The sequence below is a fragment of the Tyto alba genome, unplaced genomic scaffold, assembly GCF_018691265.1.
Source record: "Tyto alba isolate M040663 unplaced genomic scaffold, T.alba_DEE_v4.0 Super-Scaffold_6, whole genome shotgun sequence".
In the NCBI taxonomy this organism is placed as follows: Eukaryota; Metazoa; Chordata; class Aves; order Strigiformes; family Tytonidae; genus Tyto; species Tyto alba.
Genome location: NW_024881327.1, coordinates 53,541,683 through 53,565,578, shown reverse-complemented (window position 1 = coordinate 53,565,578; position 23,896 = coordinate 53,541,683). Strand labels below are relative to the sequence as shown.

General features: G+C 42.9%; 1 protein-coding gene across 1 annotated transcript in view; it reads right to left on the bottom strand.

The window, feature by feature from the left end:
- The window catches only part of ATRN (attractin), a 95,652-nt gene extending 73,208 nt beyond the window's left edge, over nt 1-22,444 (bottom strand). The window contains exon 1 of the mRNA XM_042808375.1: nt 22,017-22,444. Within this exon, the coding sequence (XP_042664309.1) occupies nt 22,017-22,345 (329 nt within the window). The 5' untranslated portion in view covers nt 22,346-22,444. The remainder of the gene's footprint in view (nt 1-22,016) is intronic.
- Nucleotides 22,445-23,896: the final 1,452 nt, after the last annotated feature.

The window sequence follows — 23,896 nt, the reverse complement described above, 5'->3', positions numbered from 1 at the left end:
AGAAGCAACTGGAGATGAGCACCTACCTTCGTAATGTGAATAAGCAATATTTATCTTAAAATTGCCAGTATCCAAGGGGAAAGAAATATGGGAACACAAAGCTCTCTCCTGTAATTTCTGGTTTCAAAGGGACTTCTCATCTCCACATACACATTCCATAAATACTTAGTATATCAATCCTTCTCCCCTTCCCTTACATTTTCCAGTTCAAGCCAGCTGTTCTTCTATCCCATGGACAGTTATGCTAAATTCTTAATCACAGCGAGAAAAGGCACGATTTGTAACCCCTTGCCAAAAAGCACGAGTGGTATTTTCCCCAAATGACTCATTTTTAATGAAAACAATTTCACACTAAGTAGGAGAAAGAAAAAAAAAAAAAAGGAGCTAAATATTGAATACGTCGAGTATTTAATCAAGTCAGATGTACACAGTCAGCTTTCTTGAGAAGTTCCCCTTTGTTAAGTAGAACAGAACTCAAAAATAAAGAATAATCCAGATGACTTGTACTTAGGCAGGCCACATTTACATACTAAAAATGCAAATACTGGGCGCTCGTACAGCTACGTGTTCTCACTCTTGTGCTTCTGCTGCAGCAGTATACTGGGCTAACCTACACGATCCGCCCCCAAACACAGTCACACTGCTGCCAAAATAGGTTACATACCAACAGGAAAAAATCTGGCGTTAAGATGGTAAACAAGAGGGAGGGGGGAAAAAAAAAAAAAAAAAAAGAGTATATAGAACGCTAAAGCTTCTCACGAATTAATGTGCTATCAAAATGCAACTCTAGCACATCTATACATTAACCTGTATGTTCGACTCGGCAGCAGAAATGCTGATGCTAAAGAAGGTGAGCACAACACAGCCATACGGTGGGTGAGCACAAAAATCCACCTATGCAAACTCTCCAGCGCGCAGACTTTTATTAGGGGAAGGTAAACGGCTGGCGAAATTCCTCTGGAAGAGCCAACAAACTTGATCAACGCGATGAATGCTCTACGAGTCCCTTATTTAGTTGCCGCTCTAGAGAAATACGGGTCTTGATACAACACACCTATGAGAAGGGAAGGCATCTGTAGGTTTACACCCAAATACACAGCCACTGCCCTGGCTTAGCGAATGGAGAAAATGATAGTTTTTATGCAAATTTGATTAAATCACCTTAATCCCTTAAATGAAAACTTTCTACTGCTGGCACGGATGGGTTTAACCACACTCGGCTTACTCCACGAGCTAGCCTAAGCTTTTCCACTAGCTTCTCGCAAAAAATGAAGTAAACCCGTGCCACTCAAACCACCACAATGTTTATTTAAGAGCCTGAGAAAATAAATCAAACGTGAAAGACATCCAGTAACTCAGTAGCTCTGAACTCAAGGAGGTGAGGAGTTGGAGTAATTTTCAAATATCAGAGCGTGTTTGACAGCCTCGCTGTGACCAGCAACTGTAAATCCCTTAGGAAAAGAGGGGGTTTTTAGCCACTATAAACTGCTATGCTTTATTAAATGCGTCTGCACAATAAATTTTACAATCCGTATCAGATATTTCCTAACCCACCAAGACAGATTCTTGGCTGTTAAAACACGAAGCCTTGATTCCTTACTAGGATGGAAGAAGCAGCAAGAAAACTCTCTTTTAAAAAAAAATAAAAAATGAAAAAAATCCTTACAAAGAATAGACTTTTTAAGTTAATTTTAATCAACCAAAGGCTATAGGAAACTGTTTTATTTTTGGAATACATGTTGAAAATTTGGAAACAGTACTCTCATTGGCACATAATACAGAATTCATGGTTTGTGTCAATGTAGCCTTAGCAACAGACTCGCTACAATATCTTTATAATCCAAGATCTGTTAGCATTTCTTTATACAATAAGTAGCTCTTGAGTGTTTGTCTAGGAAATAGCTCAGCGGTGCAAGGAAGGTCACAACCACCAGCCTACTGATTTCTCAGTTGCGGAGGCGGGTATGCATACATATGTTACTTTTTTTTTTTTTTTTCTCCTCTTTTCTTGTAGTAAGGCAGAGTCTAACATACAGCTCTCTTGATAATCGCTACAGAGCAAAGAAACTCTCCCTTGAGAAAAAAATAAATAAATTAAAAAAAAACACAAACAAAACAAACAAACAAACAAACAAACAAAAAAAAACAACAAAACACCACAATCCCCAAGACAATCAACCCAACAGACAAACTATCTGACCAGTTCTGGGGTCAGTCCAGAAAATAACACAACTGTGGGCACCCTTTGCACGTAGGAGTCGGGGCGGGCAGGTCTGCAGAGTTCGCAGCAATCCAGCAAAGAGCCAAATTCCCCGAGGGAAGGCGTAGCTGCCAAAAAATCACTGCTTCCATCTCCACGTCTGCCATATGCACCTTTCCTATTGCCTCTGAAATGACTTAGAAAGGAGTTATTCTTGGACAGTAGCAGATAAAAAAACTAAATTCCATCTGCTCCCAACAGATCTGTAACAACAAAGACAAAGACGGTGGCTCAACACTACTTATGCAAAGTTTTGAAATAAGCCCTTGCTCCACTATCAAGCTGAGGATGATTTACAGGCCACCTCTCAACTAACTGTCTCTAAAAAAAAAAATCCCACCTCCTTATTTAGGATTCAGTCATCACGACTTCTTTCCTCACTGCAGTAACATCCATAGGAAAAGCATGTTTGCACTCACAAGGAATTTTGCACAAAACGTTGCTCTGTTCACAACAGTTTATTAAGAAAAGCATGAAAGAAAACAATCTGGCCTCATTCCAGCTTCCCAGTTAGCTTCTTACATTTTCATTTTAATTATCTGTATTCGTAACCGAGATGTCTTAAAACATTATTTACAAGAGGAGCGCCAACCATCTACTGTAAACGCCCTTAAGCCCTGTAAGAAAAAGTTAATTCCTGCCTTAAAATTGCTGAAACTAAGACGTGATACTTCGATGTACTCTATCAGGATGGAGTAGGGGAACCACTTCTGCGGAGTCCTCCGGAGCAGAAAGCAATAACCCACTTCACGTCGAGTGCCTCCCTCCAGCACGCTCAAACACTGCTGCATTGTCCGGCTGGCCGCACTCCGTGTCCGTGGGAAGGATTTTTTCAAGGTACTGATGTGACTTGTACATCTACAAGGCTGTTTTCCTCTCGACTGTACTTTTATTCCTGGCCCGAAGCAGCTCTCTTGCTGTCAGGCTGATGAATGAGCACGGGCACAGCACTGAAGGCAACCTTGGTGTCTCAGTACTCGTTTCTGCTATTTAACACAACAAATACCAAATTTCAGGTTATTAAAGGGAGGAAATTTCAAGCTGAATGCTTTCCAGACCTAACCACAGACGTATCAATGCATCATAAGGTCAGTAACTTCCTCTCATCTGTGCTTTAAATTAATCTGTCAGAGATAATTTATAGAACAAGGAATAAGAAGTGAAGCAATCATGGTAATAAATTCCTCTTTGACACATGAAAAATACAAAGGTACCAGTCACTGGACAATAGTTCTCAGGAACCATTTTGTTCTTATGCTAAAATTATCCATGCAAAGGTATAAATAAAAATTCACGTGGCTGGTGTCTTCTGCAGTTTAAAGGCAGCCGGGCACATTTAATAGATTTGCAACCACTGCTGACACAGTGGAGAAGTTTCATAGCAGACTCCACAGACTTAATAATGAGCTTCAAAAGGTTCGCATGGTTTCAGACAAAAAAAAAAAAAAAAAAAAAAACAACAAACATACAAATGACATCTGCACAATGTTTCCTCAGAAATCTTAAAACTCCCATGGCCAATTTCAGAGCCCCTCCGAGCACCCCAAGTATCAGGAGCACAGAGCGCTTGACCGGGTGGGGTTCCCATCGCCCAGACCGCGTCAGAGCCCTTTTATACATGAATACACGGAGTTACAACCTCAAAAAGCAAACGTGATTCACAGGAAAGCAGAGAAAAAGGTGGTGACCAGCTCTCAGGAGCACCGGCAGCCGGGATGAGCTCTGGGCCGAAGGAGAGCTGTCACAGGGCCAAGCAAGATGAGGATGGAGACCCAACTTGTTTTTCCCCTTCATCCTGTCTGCAGAAACAGATGCTTTCTTGCCTGCCAAGAGCTCTGCAGTACTATTTTGACCTTTTTGCATCTCGTTATTTATTTATTAAAGCCTGATTTGGGAAAAGGGAGACAAAACTTGCTCAAAGCATTTTGGTTTTATTTAGATTAAGCCAGGCTGTTCAAACTGGCTCATAGTCAAATTGTTCCACTAATTACAAACCCTATTTTAGGGAAAGTGGAAGTATTCAGTTAGATTCTCCAGCTGCATAACTCTTTACTCAGGGGGTGCGTTTCTCATCTCAGCAAGTTTAACAAGCAGAGTTTGAAGCATCCGACAATTCTCAAACCATGAAATGGCCTTCCCTGGGAAACAAGTCGATTCAAATTTTAGCTGTAAAATTAAAGCATGGTAATTGCTCGCCTTTAGTTAAATATTACAGGTGAGAAAGCAGCAGCTGCCCTAGGTACAAGCATACCACCCGTTTCAAATGAAGGTTAATGGGCAATAACACCACAAAAGCAGAAAGTACCAGCCGCGTTGAAACCCTTGCCATCAACTACATAACAAACTATGACATTATTGTCTCTCCCTCCCCCCCCCCCCAAATGATTGTCTGAAGGTATTTTAAAGACAGAAAGAGCAAGAACTGATAAATATTGAATGCTCGTCATTTTTAAGAGCTGGGCCATTCATTTAAAAGCTGAACTCGAGCCACCGTTTTCTGCTATGTGCGGTCAACAGTTCTACCGCGGAATCCAACAGCGTTTCATGAACAGCAAACATACAAAATCCTTGAAAGCAGACAGGGCTCTTCGGCCAAAGACAATTATTAAACTGACCCATCCCACGCAGGGCGGGACCCTTCACAACAGCCCCTTTTACCACCAGAGAGCAAACAGAACATTTTTACAGAGTTCGTGCAAAACTTGGGAGTTAAACGTAGCACAGCTTGCTCTTGCTTCTGAACCCAAATGAATTCAGTTGGTATTTGCATGGCAGGTTTAGTGGCTCAGTGAGACAGAGGATTTCATACTGCTAATGCTGGTTGGCGTAACGATCAATAACTAATTCACACACAGAGAGGGGGTAGCAAAAGTCACAGCTGATTCATTTATTACATGTTTGGTTCAGAGCTGTCTTTCGCCTGTGACCCTCACCGCTCTACATCGAACCGAAAAGCAGATGTTTTCCCATGGCTCTTTGTCCTCTTTGCTCTGGAGACAGAATTATTTCTACATGACCAGTGCCGTGACTTGTCAGTGAGCATATACTGCTCTGCCAAACAAGCCTTGGGACTCCAAAACCTCGTCTGGCCACTAATTTTCTGCACAGCATTTCGTATCCTGCCTAACCTAGGCACACTCCCACGGTTCCCAGGCATGGGGGAATGGGCAAGAGGGGTATTTTGAGAGTCTCAGCGTAGTGAAGCGTTACACAAAAATTACATGTTAGTGCAAAACCACTGCAAGGTTACTAACAACATAATTGTATTAAAAATAATTGCTTTTCGAACCAAAGAAGAAGGTTACAACAAATGAGAAAATCATTTATGTAAATAAATCAAGGGGAGGAAAAAAAGAGTAACTTGTAAATATGCCTTACTGAAATTTTACATAAAAACTGTAACATATATAATCACTGCTGTACAGGTTCCACCGTTCCTCACCAATAATGTAACTTCCCACATGAGATTTTATTTGAATTTTCCAAATCATTAAAAGCCAAAATGGTTAAAAAAATAATGTTTCAATCCTATAAGCAGTTAAGCACATACGCTCTGTCACATGAACAGAGCCATGTACTGTTGGGTTCACCACACAGATGATCAGAACTGGGAGAACAGAATTTCCAGCAGAAAGCTGGAAACATAAAACCTTGCACTTGAAAAAACCCAAAACCCAAACCCCAAATGTTACAGTTCTGCAAGCAATTTAAAAACTGAACTTCCTGAAAATTAATTTTATATACAAAAAAGCACCTGAGACCTCTTGCGAGGCCCCCGAAAAATCAGGCTTCCTCTAATAGTGGGTCTGGGGTTAACTTCAGCTCTGGAGCAAAAGCATAGGGTGAGAACACCCAGCCTGCTCTGCCATCAGAAGTTCACCATGTTGGGCAGTGCTGAGCAACAGCATAAACACATTATTTTACTTTAATTGTTTCCATTCAAGGCCGTTGTTCTGTATTAAGAGATTTACAGGCCTTTATAGAACTTTTTACATAGTTGAATTTGAATCTAAAAATATTTTTTCCATTTGAAAAAATACTGACATAGTAATGATTAGGAAACAAAATATCTTTATCTGCTCCCGGTCTGAGCTGTGAGCTGGAGATCGTGTGGAAAAAAAAAAAAAAAAAAAGTAGTTCTAATACAATTTAATAGGTTTTAAAAGGGAAGAAAGGGAAGACTGCGTGACAAAATGTTCTGCAATTACTGGCTTCCAGTTTGTAACACATCTGAGATCTGAGTAGCTGTCACTCGGTTGTACCGCGAGCAATGCGCAGCATCACCCAATGACTGGTGCTGAAGTGAATCAAACTCGAATCATCAAACCCTCCGGATTAAACATCTGGACTTGTTTCATTTCAAAAATCGTTATGTGTTCCATTTTTCCAAATCACAGGACGAGCTTTACATGCTTGGCAAAGTGCACCTTCAGTAATTGAAATAATAGTTTATGTCTAGCACCCGTGAAGCATTGCGGAATGAGTACTATCCATTCCTTATGCTGATAAGAAATAGCTGCAGGCAAGAGCATTTGCTAATCAATAGACATCAAGAACTTAAGCATAAATGACAACCACTCCCCCTAAAAATAAGAGCGGAAGGAACCTCTTTGCTAACAGGTGATTAAAAGAAGAAACATCTGATCAGAGGGTAATGATATTACCCAGGAGATGATCTTACCAGGGCTTTGAACCATAATATTATTTTCCCCTCTTCTCCTCACTGCCTTTTTATTTTGTCTTTTGAAATGCATCCCGGTGACAAATGACCATTCAAAGGCCAATTACTGTATCTGGGTCTTTTTTGTATAATTTAATCACTTAGTAACACCACGTTACACAATGCTGTTTCATCCCCGTTCTGTCATTTTTTTAACCCTGTTTTTCCAGGATGATAGCATGATCTCGGTAGCCAGGCTCCCCAACGATGTCATAAGTGATGTAATCGGTGCACACATGTGCATTCTACCCAGGTCATGAATGAAAATATTAAATCGGGTTGCAGCTCCAACTTCTTACGAAACACTCCCCTTTTAAATTCCACATGTTTAACAGCTCATCAACTCCTGCCCTTCGATACCTATCGTTTGAGAAGGAGCCCGATTAATTTTATATCAATAGAAATGACAGGATGGAAGATAAACTTAGTTGTCAGCTTATTCCAGTTTTCCTGGCTACCGCACCAAAGGTGAGGAGGTCTTCACATGTCACGTAGTGTAGTCCAGCTTCTCTATTTCAACAATATTCCAGGTGACATTGGCTCAAACAGGCTTCCAAAGTCCACACAGCATTTATCTGTTACAATGCCTTCATCCTAAACGATGCTTAAAAAACATCCCCCCCCCCACATATAGCATTAGCACTCCTGGCAAAGATACATTTTGTTTCAAATAGCATCGCTTACAAACAGCAAACCTACCTGGCAATTTCTGCCTGTCTCCAGTCATTATTTCCTTTAATGTGCTCTAAAGCCTCATTTGCTCTCAAGGTCAGATTGATGGGTCTGTAGACATACAGATCATCTTTCCCACAACTTTTTTTTTTTTTTTTTTTTTTATTAAATAGACATTGCACATCACTATTCCACAGTCCAAAGGCTCAACTAATGTAATACTTTCTATGACCAGCTCTTCACCCTCACTATTTTTAAAACTGCTCTTAAAAGATTATGAGTACACCTGCCCAAGGGCACAATTTGATTATAATTACATGGAGAAAAGATTTAAAAAGTGAATTAAGGATACTGAGGTTATAACACAACTTCCAAAAACCTAACCAAAGCATTAAGAGAGTAGCAAAGAAAAAGGCAGAAAATTTGATTTGAGCCAGTGAACATGAATCCCATCGGTGGAAATAATCAAGACAACGTACAACATAGACTATTTTAGGGGGAACACAATCCAAATGTTATGACTAGGACTCCTACATACTCCCTCAGTACAAATAAGTAATACGATATGTATCCATATGTACCACGTTCTCATTTCCAGTGCTCATGATGAGCTCTACAGTTTAACAGTCAGCTTGGGAAAGGACTCTTCATTTGCCAAAACACTGGTGTGGAAAACAGCTCTCTAAGACCAGTTTTAGACTGACAGCTAAAACTGTGATTTGCATGAGAAGTCTGACAACATCCCAGCCTCAGACTACAAGGGCTGCAAAGTATCTGCTTGTACTGAATCAATTAGGCATCAAAGCAGTTAACGAGTTCATAAATCAATCCTGTAATTCTATCCTGCATTAATTCACTTGGAGAAGTGTGCTACACCCTTCTGAACTGAAATTTCATTGAAAACTTGGGGAAGAAGTCAAGGTACAAACCACAGCTGTGGGGGGAAAACAAACAAACAAAAACACCAAAAACAAACAAAAACAAGCGAACAAAACACCAAAATCAGACCAAGTGATGGACAGGTGATTTCCTCTCCCCATCTTCAATCCTGCTGCAATTTGCAGCGATGAGTTTGTTATTGATATCAGCGGGAAGCAAAGGCGGCAGTGAAGCATGCTGTTCTCTGTCTCCACCTGCACATGCTAAGCTCCTGCAGAAACATTTCTGAAGATGACCTGGAATAAAGCTGAAGGTGGCACGCTGACATCATCTAACTTCAGTCACCTAAAATACTCAGTGCCTATGTTAGCACGGTCATCTCCCATGCAGTCTATGGACAGTGGTGCTCAGAAGGCAACCCGTCACATCTTACTTACATTCTTAGATCCCAAGCAGGGTTTAATTTCAAAACACCACATGTGAAAAGTCTGGGTTTAGTTTACATGTAAATGTCTGAAAGAGTATCAGTGCCAGCAAACGTGTCTTTAAGATATTTTATTGTATAATCAGCAAAACCTTTGCAAACAAGATTAGGATGAGATGATAGATAACATACTTTACATTACAGATATCAAAACTACTTTGGACAATTATTTCACACGGCTGACCTGGTGGTCTTTCCTCCTTAGCTCCATCACTTAAACAGGATATTATATGTTAAGGAATGTCAAGTGACCTGCACAATAGTTATTTTAATTCCACACCTAGGTAACTGTACAGCTTTTTCCTACAAGTGTTTTACACATAAAAGGCACAGAGGTAACTGCCAAAAGAACATCCCAACAAAGAAATTTAGAACCTTACCACTCCTACCATTTTTCACTCCACACACAAGTTACAGCAACACAAAACTAATTAGAGCCAAATTTTTCCAGTTTGTTTTTAAAGACCTTGCGTATATATGCAAGAACTAATAATGAACGTGTATGACCAACGAAAAAAGCTTCTAAAGACTCTTAGCTACAGAGTCATTCCCACTTTAATTCATTAGCAGAAAGGAGAATCTCTGTCAAAATGCCAGACAGTCAGAGGAAAGAGAAAGAGATATATATCTGTATGTGTGTATATATATTTAACCCCATTAAAATTACAGCTATCAGGGGGTTTTATTTAATTGGAGATTAAAGGGAAAGCATCTTGTGCCAAATCACAGTCCTGACCTGCTGTTAATCTTTAGCCCATCACAAGCCCATCACCAGCCCAAACTCCCAAAGGGCTTCTGATGCTCAGTCCGTTCGTTAGGCACAGCACCTTGTACTACTCATCACATGTGTAAATTAGGAGAACTTAAAATTTTTCCACAATACTTTCTGGCCTCAAAGTGAGTGGGTTTTCCTCTTCAGATATGACAAAGATACCTCAAGAAAACATTCCTAGTGGTTTATCTCCTCCAAGATCGATGGTTAGTGACCTTCATCCAGCTACCTGTAAATTTTCAGTGTGAATTTGTTGCTTCTGGCCACACCATTCACAAAATCATTTTGCTACAACACACTACAGGAATCAGCAATTCCTGCTGTGTCTACAGCATCCTGTAAGTCTTCCTACACCTGAACAGTAAGATTTCCTTCGGTGAATGACTGTTCACTTACTATCGACCTTGCTACAGAAAAGCAAGACAGCCTTGATGCCCAAAGAAGACCTGTGAAGGCTAGCCATGAAATGCTGCAGCTTTTGCAAATTTGCTGATGTCCATGACTACATCATAACTTGAAATCAATGGGAAATGTATGAAAAAAAAATGAAGTATAAGCAGAAATCAATGGACATGTACACAGCTGTCTCCTACAGAATTTCTTCCTCAAATCCACAGATAAAAGCAAGGAACCCAGTTCCAAGAGCTACTTTCTCCTGTTCTTCAACCTCAGAGGAAAAAAATTATCTCTTTTTCAAGTGATGCTACAGAATCAGGATCTATAGAGAACAGAGGGAAGCTCACTCTGTACTACTATCTCCAAACTGCAGTGGATCTGCAAAGCAACAAGGCAGAGCATCCTTCCCTCTCCTCATACGTGGTGTAAAGAGAAGATCTCAAATCCTTCAAGACATTACAGAAACACAGCCCCTTCCTAGAAAGCTGCATAAAGCCTGCACAGAGAGAAAGATCCAGGGACTGAGGAGGAAACACAAAGGTTAGAAAAAGATGGAAACAGCAAGACTATTTGGATCACAGCAACTGTGCGTGCCCTGAGCCCCATGGCACAGCCTCTGTTTTTACCCCTGAACAAGATGTATGAAGTCACATCAGCCAACAAAAAAAAGGGGAAAACTTCTCTCCACCTTGCCGGGGAGAACCTCCAGCCCAGCCATAGTGACGTGCTCTGGAAGATGCCGCTTGTTCTCCAGCACAGCGGGTCTGCAGGATGGCATCACCCGCAGTCCACCTCCTGCAACAGCTCCTCAACTTTGGCAAACCTTCCGGTAAAATATGGCTTACCACGGTTCACTGCTTGAGGAGGCCAGGTATACAATTTTATAGGGAAAGCCATGGTACATTCACGTCTCCACTCGTGTTTGTTTCTGTTCTAGCTGCCTTGAGATGCTGAAAGCTCGGTGGGTTTTAGGAGGCTGGGAGTATGGCAAAGGATGTCTTCTTCAGCACACTGTCTCATCTCATGCAGGCTCATACGTACTCATCTTGTATTGAAAACAAGCAAACCTCGGGCACATAAGATACTCTGATGTCTTGACCAGCTTTGATCAGATAACATGACTTTCACATAGGGATCTCTTTCTTTAATTCCACATGACAAATTCCTGTCAGCACTGAATAGAGAAATTAAGATCACATTTAAACTTCATCACTTTTAACACACAATATCCTTTTTCATAAGCCTCAGTGAAGATGATTTAGGCATATTTATAGTAACATTAACCACATTTCTTCTGTAGGACAGTATTATCCTCAGAATAGACAAGTTGGATACCAGTTGCCACGCAAAAATTAGAATATGCTTCTAAACCTCCAGATTCCTATGTAAATTGCGTCATTATTAGAACACCTTTAAAACGTAAATGACTTGTCCTTGTTTCATAGATAGGGAAGCTAAACCAAGAAGATTAGATGATGAACCATATTTCTGTTTGAGTCCTAAAGTTGCGTGGCCATTTGTTCTCAAGGGACTCATGCCCAACGAATGCCAAGGCTAATAGCTCTTGAATATATGTACCAAGTCTTTAAAAACAAACCTCAAACTTTTTCAAAGTACCACACAGATAAACTGATAAAGTAATAAAGCGTTTTGGCAGAACTGAAGAGGAGGGGAAAAAAATAATTTAAAAAAAAAAAAAAAAAGCAGCAATGCTAGATGTGATACCATCGTTTTCTTTCAGAGGAGCCACTCCCACAACTTACAGCAATGTAAAACCTGAGCATCTTTGCTTAAGACGACATTACCAGGAAATGTGGACTAAGAAAAGCTACACTCTACCTCCAAGCTACCAGAACACATAGCAGCCCCTCTCCAGCTAGCATGAAGCAAGAGGAACCCCCATTTCCTTATCCATCAGCCTTGTGTCAGCTCACAGTGACAGAAGCCCTGCAGAGATTTCCAGCTGTGCAGCCAGCCAGCATCCCCTTCAGACACATCTCAGAAGAAACAACTTGAGCATTTTATAAAACCAACCAGTGTGCCAACCTTGGGCAGTTCGTCATTTATTCACTCCCTTCGCTTTTTCAGGACTCCCTAACCCTTTTTCTATTCCCCCTTCAGTGCCATTAGAAAAGTTAGAGGCTAAAAACTCACTACCATTTTTCCAGTCAGATCACACATTCCTGTTTTCCACCAGAAATCCAAATCCCCATCATTTCACATTCAAGCACCAAACCTGCATAGAAATTGTTATTATGCCATTCGCATTAGGGAATTATGCACATATTGAGGCAACATTCGCCTGCTGTCCCAGAAATCTTCAACAGTTCAGGTTCCTGAGAATAGCTACAAATGATCCAAGAATTACTACTTTAACATTATTATGCTCTACATAGCTCTGAGTTTTCTTTGGGCTCACCATATAAATTCAGATTAAATAAATTAATAGAGTATCGGCGATATCCACTAGGAAAAAAAAAAAATAATAATTCCAGCAACATTAGAATGGATGTTTTAGAAAAAAATGTGCATAGGCGGGAAGTCAAGTTCTGTTTTTGACTTTGAACCACTTCAACACCTCCACAAAATGATTCATACTCCAAAAGTTGAACAAGGGCATATTTAAACACCCATTACCATTCCCAAAATGAAAAACACTGACTTGAAAGAATTGCTGCAACCTGTGCTTGTGAGAAAGATACCGACTGACCCAAATTTAAAGATCTGCCTGCTATATGTTTGAATGCAATAAATCAATCAGTTAACAAAAGCGCACTAACATACTGTCAAGCAAGCAGGCAGCAACTATAAATAACTGCATCTGGAAATACTGAGTGTATCTTGTACAACAGTAAATTTAGGTCCAAATTTTTCAACAGAAATAAAAGCAACTGACCATACAATTATGCCTGTTCATAATCTCCATTTGAAAAAAAAAAATGAAAATCACAGAACCATCAGTGACCTCAAAAGTAATTATATCCCAATATATTATTTGGAATTCAATACTTTTCTTCCAGCCGACCAGAAACTTCCATGTCTGCTCACAATTCAGATACAGTAGAATATATTCTTCTAGCAGCACAGAAGTCCTTGATGGGAAATAACACAGGAGTTCTCCCTGATTTTTTTCATGTAACACCGACCTGCACAGTCAGCATTTCAGTTCCACACTACTTTGCATCTCAGGTCTTGCAACGGCTAGAAATTTTTTTCTTGGCATCACCTTTGCTGATTCCACACAAGATCAAAGTATATAACAAAAGCAGACACTGGAGATACTAAGCTCTGAAATCACTATAAAATTCATGTGACACTCCGCTCTGCATTAATAGGGTATCGGTCGTGTGAATTAATCATTAAACAGGCAGGTGCACAACTTTGGCAGGAAACGTGCTGCATATTGCTACAAAAAAAACCTTCACAAAGCCATCTTGAAAAGTTCATTTTACAAGCACTCAAACGTGTTCTCGATCGTAACCAGTAATGAAAACCAAAAATTGCGCACAGGGTGAACCTCAATCACAGATTTTCTCCAGATAAGGCAATTACATTCAAAATATCTGGCAACAGTGCCACAATACCAACACTTGGAGCATTACAAAACTGTGAAAGGAAGGATATAATGACACATGCACAAAGCCACTGGGGGGGTAAAAAAACAAAACAAAACAGAAAAACCCCACGAAAAACGAAAAACCACTCAATACAAAGCTGTAAATTATACCAGCAGCAACTCACCAAAGCTAAATCCATTAGAGGTGTAATTTTTTTTCATAGCAATACTAATGACTGAAAAACAGCAAGGATGAAAACTACCACCGCTTTAAAAGGGGAGTAACTGAGGACACAGTTATTCTTTTACTTCACAATGAAATGATATTAAATCCAATGTAAATTTTCTGAATGGAAAAATAGTTCTCACCTTCTGTATTTGAGCTCATAAAAGGAGTCTACAAAAAAATGCTAATTCATCTGTGCCAAGCTTCTTATACTTTGAATAAACAAGCACCACCTTGAAGATGGGTATTAAATTTTTGTGCAATACAAGCACTGACTAATAAAAAAGTCTTCAAAAGGGTGTTTTCCTAGCATAGCCTTCCTTATTTTGCATCCTTTCAAATTACAGAAACTAGCAAATCAAAAACGCAAGGTTTCTGAAAAAAAAAAAAAAAAAAAAAAAAAAAAAAAAACAAAAAACCCACAGGAAATAGAAAGAGAAGACAAATAAGAGAAAAACTGGGATTTTCACATCTGCGTTCATACATCCTGCATTAGTCTCTACAGAAAGCTGAGTGGCACTGGCTGATGGTAAAAGACATTACAGATAATTTTCACCCGTAACAGGACATGTAACACTCTGTACCTACACGAAGTAACAAGCCCTATTTGAGTTTTTGTGATATGCAATATGCACACCCGAGATGAGTGTTGTGTACGGTAACACTGTTTCTTCTGCAGCTACAAGTTCAGCTGCCGTGGCAAGGAAAAAAAAAAGATAGTTTGCATGTTGGAATACCCTTGGTTCAAATGCCCAGACCACCTCTGCTAACATGATATCCCTTAAACCAGCTTAATTCCACTTATGCATTTTCAGAGAACTGTAAATTCTGAATCTGATGATACTGCGGGAAATGTGTTTTACCGAATTAAGCCACAACCAGTACCAAGAATGTTAACTAGATCCTGGGGTGTTCTAGAAGTATTTCATACAATCTGATTTAGAGATCACATGGCTTCTTTCGCAGGAATATTGCTCAGCTAAAGAATAAAACATTTAAATTCCTCTTCATCATGCGAGATGCACTAAGGCTATTATCAGCCCAAAATAGAGTCCATTTTCTTTAAAACACTATTCTAAAAATCCCCCATTATTCTGATGTTCTCATTTTAGCTCATCAGATTTTCACATGAAGACTGTGCTGTGTGGAATTAAGGTCTCTTACCAGCCCTAACAATTTCACAATTCCATGATCAGGACAGAGCTCTTCCATTTTGAGAATCCCAAGGATTTCAGGTTCTATAAGCCAGAACTGTGCCCTGAATCGTATGCATGCAGCACATCCACCCAAATCCTCACAGCAACCTGCCTCTCTATCAAATAAATATTTATTTTAAGCAAAGGGAGGGAAGGACATTAGTGACAGTCTCAAGTAGACTCTAAAGAAACTCCATGTGGATCTGCCACAAACAAAGCAAGGGAACAAAAGCAGGAAACAAAAAGCAAATATCATTACTGCTTCAGTGTTTCAGTGATTCAAAGCCATGCACAAAAGCAAATTATTATCTCTGTTCTCTGCTGTAAAATTGATTACCAAATTTTCCAGCCCCGCTTTCAAGACACCGCAGTGGTTACCTAGGCAGATGGTAGCACATGGCTATTCAAAACCAAAGTACTGCAAAAAAATTGTTGCAGCCCTTCCTTAGGGTGAACTCCAGTTTGCAGTGGCTGATTCCTCCACCAAACCCACTTTACCTACAAAATCAAGTAATTCTCAATCCCGTCTTCTGCATTTTTTTACTATATCTTTTCACCATGCTTTAGAAGATGTGATGTAAGGGCTCCTACAGAACTACTTGCTGAGAACATTTTGAGTGCAGGGAAAAAAAAAACAAAGATCTACCAGATCAAGAAACTAATTCCAAGAGCAGTGCTTGGAACTTCAAATTGGAAAAAAATTCTTCAAGGAAACCAGCTGTTTAAGGAAAGGGCACCCAAGGGTAACATAAATTAATGCAATAATACAACAGTTTGGTCAGCAGCATTATCTCAGTATACGGAGGATTTTCAGCGTGGATCTTCATAGACACTTTAGGGACAGTAAGCTCATGGTTTTAAATTCGATTGCTCTTGAAAGCTTCAGAGGAACAAGCCAGGAAAGTGAAATCCATTACATGCATTCCAAATGTTATCTATCAGAACGCATGATAAAAGCATTGCTGGTTGTAGTTCTTTTGAAAGCTTAATTAATAAAAAAAAAAAAAAAAGACCTTTTCTGTGAAAACAGTGCTAACCTCAGTCATTTGCTGATATTTCAATAGAAGTCATTTATGTAAAGTATAAATTGACGAAGATGGTAACAAACACCCAGTTGGACATGAGCTTATTTTGGATCCATAATGAACAAAGTAACTGAGACTGAATTAATGGGAAAATCTAGAGCAGTGTCAGACAACTTCTGCTAAACCGACGCCCGCAGCTACGCCCTGATATTCAAACAGACATTGAGAAATGAGACAGAAATGTCTTCCGTGTTGACCACTGCAGAAAAGGAGGCATTTGCAAGCGAGTCTGAGGCAGCAATACGTTCCTGGAATTGGCAGGCAGAGGAACGTTACCCTCTACCCACGCCGTTCCCAGAGATCTCAATGCTCAGACGTGCTGAGCAGGAAGACAGCAGCTGGATGCTACTTACTCCTCTCTCTCACAGGTTGAAACCATGAGCTGCTCAATAATACCAATAACTAAGGCTCCAGCGATGAAGACATCTGATGTGCATGAAGCAGAGATGACAGGAAGGATCTAGCGTGCACTGCATTGTCTTACTGCTCTGAATTTTCCGCTATTGACTCCTTGCTATAAAGCAGACTGAAAAGTAATGATAAGAAGCGAGCTTACTGCAAACATTAACAAAACCTCACACAAGTCAAATATTTATGTTAGCCATTCAGTGCAAGGCAAAAAGTATAGAACACCTCAAGATACTGCAAAAATACTGAATTATTTCACGGATTAATTTTTGTTCTTAAAACAGCCCCAGTAAAATATCAGACTGTCCCATAAAACAGCGGGTATAACAATAAAACAATTAAAATTCAGATGAAATATTAGCCATGAGCTTCTCTCTCAATGAACAGACAAGTTAAATACAGGCATAGATAGACAGAAATAGAGATACGCATATGTAGACAGATATACACACACACCTCCTAGCAAAATTATAAATCCAGAGTTGGAAATAATGCCTCCAAGAACTAAATAAAAGCATATAAAGGTTCTTTTTCCCCTAGTGTATTCTTTAAAATTGATAATGCTTAAATATTTATTTCCTACTTGAATAGCTTATTCTTTTATTACCAGTGCACAACATTTGAGAGAGCCTTTCACACAGCAACATGGAAGAGAAAATCATTTTAAAGCACGATAATGTACTAATGAAAAGAGAGAAACAGAATGGCGATCAGGCACAAATGCAGAACCCAAATCTAATTTGAGCACTTAAACTGATTTGATTCAAATTGCCAACATCCTTAGATATATTAAGTAGTTTCCTGACTTTTCTAAAGCCTTAAACTGCCTCAGGTAGTTTTTTAAAGACAATGGTTTCGCATACTAGCTTTTGACTAAAAGTTCTCATTCATTTAAGAACGGGAACTGCGATAGTTTTTTGCCAGCTAGAAACTCTCTCAGGTTATGATTTACCCAAATCTCCTAGAGATAAAATTCCTCTTCACTGTAATATTCTTTGGCCAAGGACACTGTATTACCACCAACTCCTTAATAATGTTCAATCAGCAGCCCATAACTGCCTCCATTAAATTAATAAAAAGGTAGTTTAAAAGATACACTCTAATCTTTTTTTTTTTTTCCTCTCCAACTGTCATGTTGCACTGTTCAGCACTGCTTAGCATTTTCCATCTCCCAGCTCAAAAAAAAAAAAAAAAAAAGTATTACCATGAAAGGAGAACCAGTGCCTTTACACATAAAAACCAGTTTTCTGGAATCAGTTGGTATTTCATTCCATAGTCAAAATATAGCCTGTATAGCCTGTTCATATTTTCAGCTACAATCATACATCAAATTGCCCATCAGCATGCCTATATACACAATCCGCGTACAATCACTGTTCCAGAAGCCAAGCACTATCCTGAATTTGTTAATCCACTCCTCTACAATCTCTGATCAATATATCTACGTAAAACAGTGGTCATATCTTAACCTGTGCTTTACCTCCCTCAGCAGCCAGGCAGCTGAAACAATTCAAGTCAAGAAGGGCAAGAGGTTGTGTCACCCAGCTGCAAAAGAGCTCTGAAGAGTCTGCGGTCTCAAAGCTCGCAGCATCCCTTGGACTGTGCAACACCCAACGCTGGCAAGTTCACTCTCCCATTTGGTGCTCCTGAGCTCCCGCTGCTCGGAAACATTATCTCCAACGTGCTGCTGCAGCTCTGTGACTTGGAGATTGCTCATCCCTCCCAGCAGACAGCCTCGCAGCACCGGTCCTCTCCTGCCCAGACCACGGCAGCGCGAAGCCACTGGCCTGCAGCAGGCTCCGGCCAGCACAGAAGCCCGCTGGAGGTTTGTACAGAAATAGAAAACTCAAGCGCATCAGGCACGTCCTATATTTTCTGTTTCAGCTTCCTTTAAAACCAAGATCTTTATCTTTAAAGAACTCGAGTGGCTGGTTCCACATCTTAAAAAAAGAAAGTCACCCAAAGTCCTTCATAACTCACCCCCGCAAGAGCATCGCTGATCCGTGCAGAGCTCTGTGTTTTCTCAGAAGGCAGTCTTGCAGCCAAGAACGATCGCTAACAAACCACATCCAGGTACACCTCTACTACGCCCTTCTCTTTTTAAGAAGTCACAGCACACCACACGTGCTTAGAAAAGCCCCACACATCCCCATTAGAACAGTAACACATCGCACACGATCTCCCCTTTTGTGGAGTGGGTGAAACAAGAAAGGAAATGGTCCACCCCGGGTTTGTCACCTATACTGCAGACTAAATATTTAAACAGACTTCCCCAATGAAAACAGCAAGTAGAAGCTTAGCTGACTACAGCGCGAAGCTGAGATGTTGGTTCTTCATTGCAAACACAGGAAGACGCGAGGCACTAGTAGGTCAGGGAAGCACAAGTTGGATCATGACAACCCCAGTGTTCAACGTAAACAAAAAAGTCAAGGCCACAAATACAGTCATCATACCCATCTAGATAAGGGCGTGAAGATTAACATGCCAAATTTAATTACATCTCAGTCAAGCAGATAAGCATGTGGAATACACCACACTTAGAAAATAATTTTCACCTGCCCTTCTGCTTCCCATTTGTACCTACAGCATTCAGGAACATGTGAAGCCTTTTAAAGCCAAGCGCTTGACAGCCACACACCAAAACAAAACCCCAGCAGTGCCACTTCTGACAGGAGACAGAGCAAACGCAAGGCACGTGAAAGTCGTGGCTGCAAAGCTCTGAACACTCCTAAAAGGACTTGTTTGCACTTTCCTCAGAGCTCAAAGTTTAAAAACATTACTGGCAACTTCAACTCACTAATAAATAAACAAACAGCTAAATAAAACACCTAGAGAGAAAAACACGCAGTACATTTCTGGTCACAATTTTAGACCGGAATTATATGTGAAATAGATAGAAGAAGTTTTATCAAAACAGGTAAGAGGCTAAAAAAAAGGCCTTTAGCAGTGGATATATAACAAGCACCAGTTTTGTCACTCAGGAGACTCTGCCTTTATTCAGATCTAGTCCCCTTAAAATGACCAACATCCTAAACCGCTCGAGGAAAGTAGCAGGTAAGTGGCTATTTCACAATGCTCTTCCTCAACTAAATGAAAATTCTTATCATGACACAGTGGCAAAAAACATTAAAAAGGAAGCTTTCAACTTCCAGTGTTTGCCTAGCCTGGCATTGTTTCCACCCAAACCTCCTTTTAAATTAGCTGCATCATACACCCATCTACCAACTGTGAAAAAATACAAATAAAAAAAATAGAAACCTCTATTCCTAAAACACACGAAGTGTTTCTACTCCTTGAGTTCAGCTTACACAGACATCTCCCTTTCCCACAAATCTACAGCAAGAATCATCAAATGGTACTCTCCATAAGAAGTTCCTCAAAAAAGCAATCGCTGCCTAGAATAATCACCCCTTTTTTCATTTCCTTATTTTCCAAGAATCAGCTCTGCCCAGGGAATTCACCTATCTCATGCAGACATGCACGCTGGCTCTCACTGCCACAGCTGATAAAACCAAAGCAGGCAACCATCTTACAAAAACCCCTTCCACTGAAAACCTAAATTTATAGAGAAGCCAGGGTGCATTTCCAACTTATTCCCATGAAGATTTTGAATTTCTTGTCCTATGGGGTAGACTTTAGACACACAACCCAACTGAGTACCGCATCACCACCAGAACTGGCCCCAGCACAGCAGACAATACACTCTCCAGCATTGCACAGCCCAAAGATCACCTTTCTCCTCCTGTGCAGACACCTCTCACCCCCACATACACCATACACACACATAGGCACATGGACTGGACAAGCACAGAGCCAGAGGGTTTCCATCCCCCTGCCCGCCCAGAACCAGTGTTTAGCCTTTTTTTCCTAAAAAAAAAAAAAAAAAAAAAAGACCCTGCCCAGATGCCCAGAGGCAGGACCCTCACACCATCCCCAGTCCTGTTCTATCGCCTCTGGCTGCCCAGCTCTGGCCTCGTCCCTCAGCAAACCCAGGAGCTTCCTCCTACCAAGCTGTTATTGCCACTGTCCCTCCCCAAAAATCAGCATCAGTCCTGCACGTACCCCTCTGCCCCAAGAGCTGAGCCTCCCCACATGCCAGCTACCCCCTTTGTGACGCTGCTTCTCTCCCTCACGCATACCTCTCCCCAAATTCACCCTTAACCAAAACCTGCTTCTGCCACCTGCCCAGTTTGCTTAACCCCCCCACAAACACCTCCGTTGCCTCCACCCAGCCCTAATACCCCCTTGCATGTCCTTCCTCTCCCACTCCAACCTGCACCCAGGCAGATCCAGTCCCCCATCTGCCCCCACTCAGGAACTGGCCCCACTCCTCACTGCTCCCACCCACCTCCACACACAAAACCAGCCCCCATTCACCCACCACCCTTCGCACTTCTACATTTGCAGGCCCCCAACCTGCCCTTGCTGCTCCCAATACGTCCCGCTACCCAATCCCCACTCCCCCAGCCTCACTCCTCTCTCCACACCTACTACACCGTGAACCCAGTTACTCACACTGGCACCCCATCATCTCCCAGGCTCTGTCCTGCACAGTCCATTGCACCCAGACCCACACTTACTCCATGTCCTACACCCACAGCCCTGCTCCTACACAGCCACAGCCCCTCAGACACCCTACTGAACCCCAGTCACCCCTGTGCAACCAACATTCAAAATACCATCCCCTCACAGCCACCTCCTCACGGTACAAACACCTTGTACTCACCAACTGCTGTTCGGTGGGGCACCCGACACGCAAACCCCATTACTCCCAGACACCCTCCCCCCACGCCACCCCAACCGCTTGCATCCTCTACTGTCCCCCCAAACACCTGGCCTTGTGCTCCCCCTCAGCCCATTAGCACCCACACTCCCGTCACCCCTCAAAGCCTCCCCTCCTCACAGCCCCATGCCCCCCCAGACCTTCTTCTGTACCCAAACCCCTGCTGTCCCCCCCCCAACAGCCCTTTACACCCGCACCCCCCCGGGATCAGCCCCTCATGCTCACACCTTGCCCCCGCTCAAACTCACCCAGGGACACCCAAACCCTTCTCGTTCCCTCCGCAGGCTCCGACCCAGCTCTCTCACCTACACCCTTATTGTCACCGGGATCTGCCCCTCGCACCCACAGCCCTCAGAATCGCTCCCGGGCACCCTCAGCCCGGGGCGTCTCCCACACCTTTTGGGGCCCAAAACCCGCTTCTCGCACCCACCTCGAACCAAAGCCACCGAACCCCCACACACACCCGACCCCCTCCTCAAACCAAACCCCTCACCCCCACGGGCCATATTATCCCGAAACGTCCCCGAGATCCCTCCCCCCCCCCCCACCCCACGGCCCCTCAGCCTTCAGGGGACCCACCTGAAGCGTCCCCCGCAGTGCTGGCACTGGTCGCCCACCCAGCCGGGCTGGCACTCGCACTGCCCGCTGGCCGGCTGGCACCGCCCGCCGTTGGCGCACGGCTTGTCGCATTCCTTCCCCACCGCCTCCTCGGCGGCGGCAACAGCGGAGCCCAACCCCGGCAGCGCCGGCATCCACAACAACAGCAACGCCAAGAGGAGCCGCCGCGGCGGCGGAGGCGGCGGCCTCCTTCCCCGCCACGCCGGGCCGCGCTCCCCCGCCATCTGCCGCCGCCGAGGCCGCCGACTCCCAGAGGGGCGGGCGGGGAGCGGCGGGACAACGCGGACCATCCGCCGCCTCCCGGGGACGGTGGCCGGTGAGGGGGCTTCCGCCGCTCCCGCTACGGTGGCCGCGAAGGCGGAGCGGAGCGGAACGGAACGGGGGAAAGGGGAGGGGGGGAGGGGGGGGGAGGGAGCGGGGGGGGGGAAGCGGCGGGACGAGCGCGCAGCGGCGCCGCCGATGACGTCACCCGCACGCCGGCCACTGGCAGCGGGGCTTCTCCTGCCAACGAGTGGGGAGGCGGGGGGCGGGCAGAGCGGCCCCACGCCCGGCACCTCTAGGGCGCGAGGAGCACAGAGCGGGCTGCTTTTGGGTTTGGTTGGTTGGTTGGGTTTTTATTGTTTTTTTTTTTTTTTTTCTTCGGGTTTGGTTTGTTTGTTTCTTTTTTTTTTTTTTTCCCCGCACCCCCTCTTCCCCGCGGAAAGCCTCCTCAGAGGCGGGGTTGATCCCCCCCCACCCCACAAGACTCTGCCCCTAAAGGCGCTGTGGGGAGGCACGGGTGAGGGGGGCACGCGGGAGGCCTCGAGGCTGAAGGAGAGGGAGGGGGGAAACAAAGGGAAAAATAAAGCCAAGTTTGGTTTGTTTGTTTGTTTGTTTTTTAAATTATTGCTCTTGCTTCTTTCCCATCCGCGGCTGCGTGGCTTGGCAGACGCTGCCAGCTCCTCACACCCGGGGGGTTTTGGGGAGGAGAAGGGTGAACCGTCCATGGGGATCCCCACACGCGGCTGAGGCGGCCGTTGCCCTGCGGAGAAGTGGGGCCGCCGAATTTACAGGATGGCGAGGCTTTGCCGCAGAGATGCGGGCAGCGGGAAGGGATGCTGCTGCGTTCACCGCGGCTGGAAGTGGCAAAAGTTAACGCTGGAGTTGTTCGTGCTCAGGGTACGCTTTGGGGTTGTCCAAGTGACGGTCTGGTTCGTGCTGAGATCTGCCATCATCGGGTCTGGCTTAAACAAAATAAGCAGCCTGCTGTTCATGCGGGAATTCCAGTAGCACGAAAAAACAAGCTCGCCAGCGTGGGACGCTTGTCATCACTTGGTAGTAAAGGTTTCCTGTTTAAAATTGGGACTGTGCATCTGTCTTACTAGTTAATTGTGTAAACAAGAACATGGGGATCTGCAAAAAGGGATACCTTCCTACCTTGAAAACAAGTTAAGCTAATGCCCTCCGAGGACTTCTAGGCCTTAATTTGTAACAAAGGACTGAGGGAGAAGTAGTAAAGCAGTTAAATCTCTGTTCCTCTCCTGAGTTTGTGAACAAAGAATCAGACTCTTCCATCCACACAAGCAAGGATGCCATGAGCAGCAGGAAGGGTGGAGCAGAAACACAGATGCTATCCAAAATTATCAGGGCTTTCATTTTCAGTGGGGTGGAGGAGACATGAGAAAGCTGAGGATGTTGGAGTTCTTGGGTAAATGTTGCTTTTGGTCAGTCTCCATTAATCTGATTGTATCTGCAGTTAGTTAATTTAGTACCTCGTTTCAAATGTGGAAAGATGTCAACAGCTGAGAAATATATTTTTTTAATGAAAGGCAAAAAAAATTACCACTCACAGTTTTTCCTAT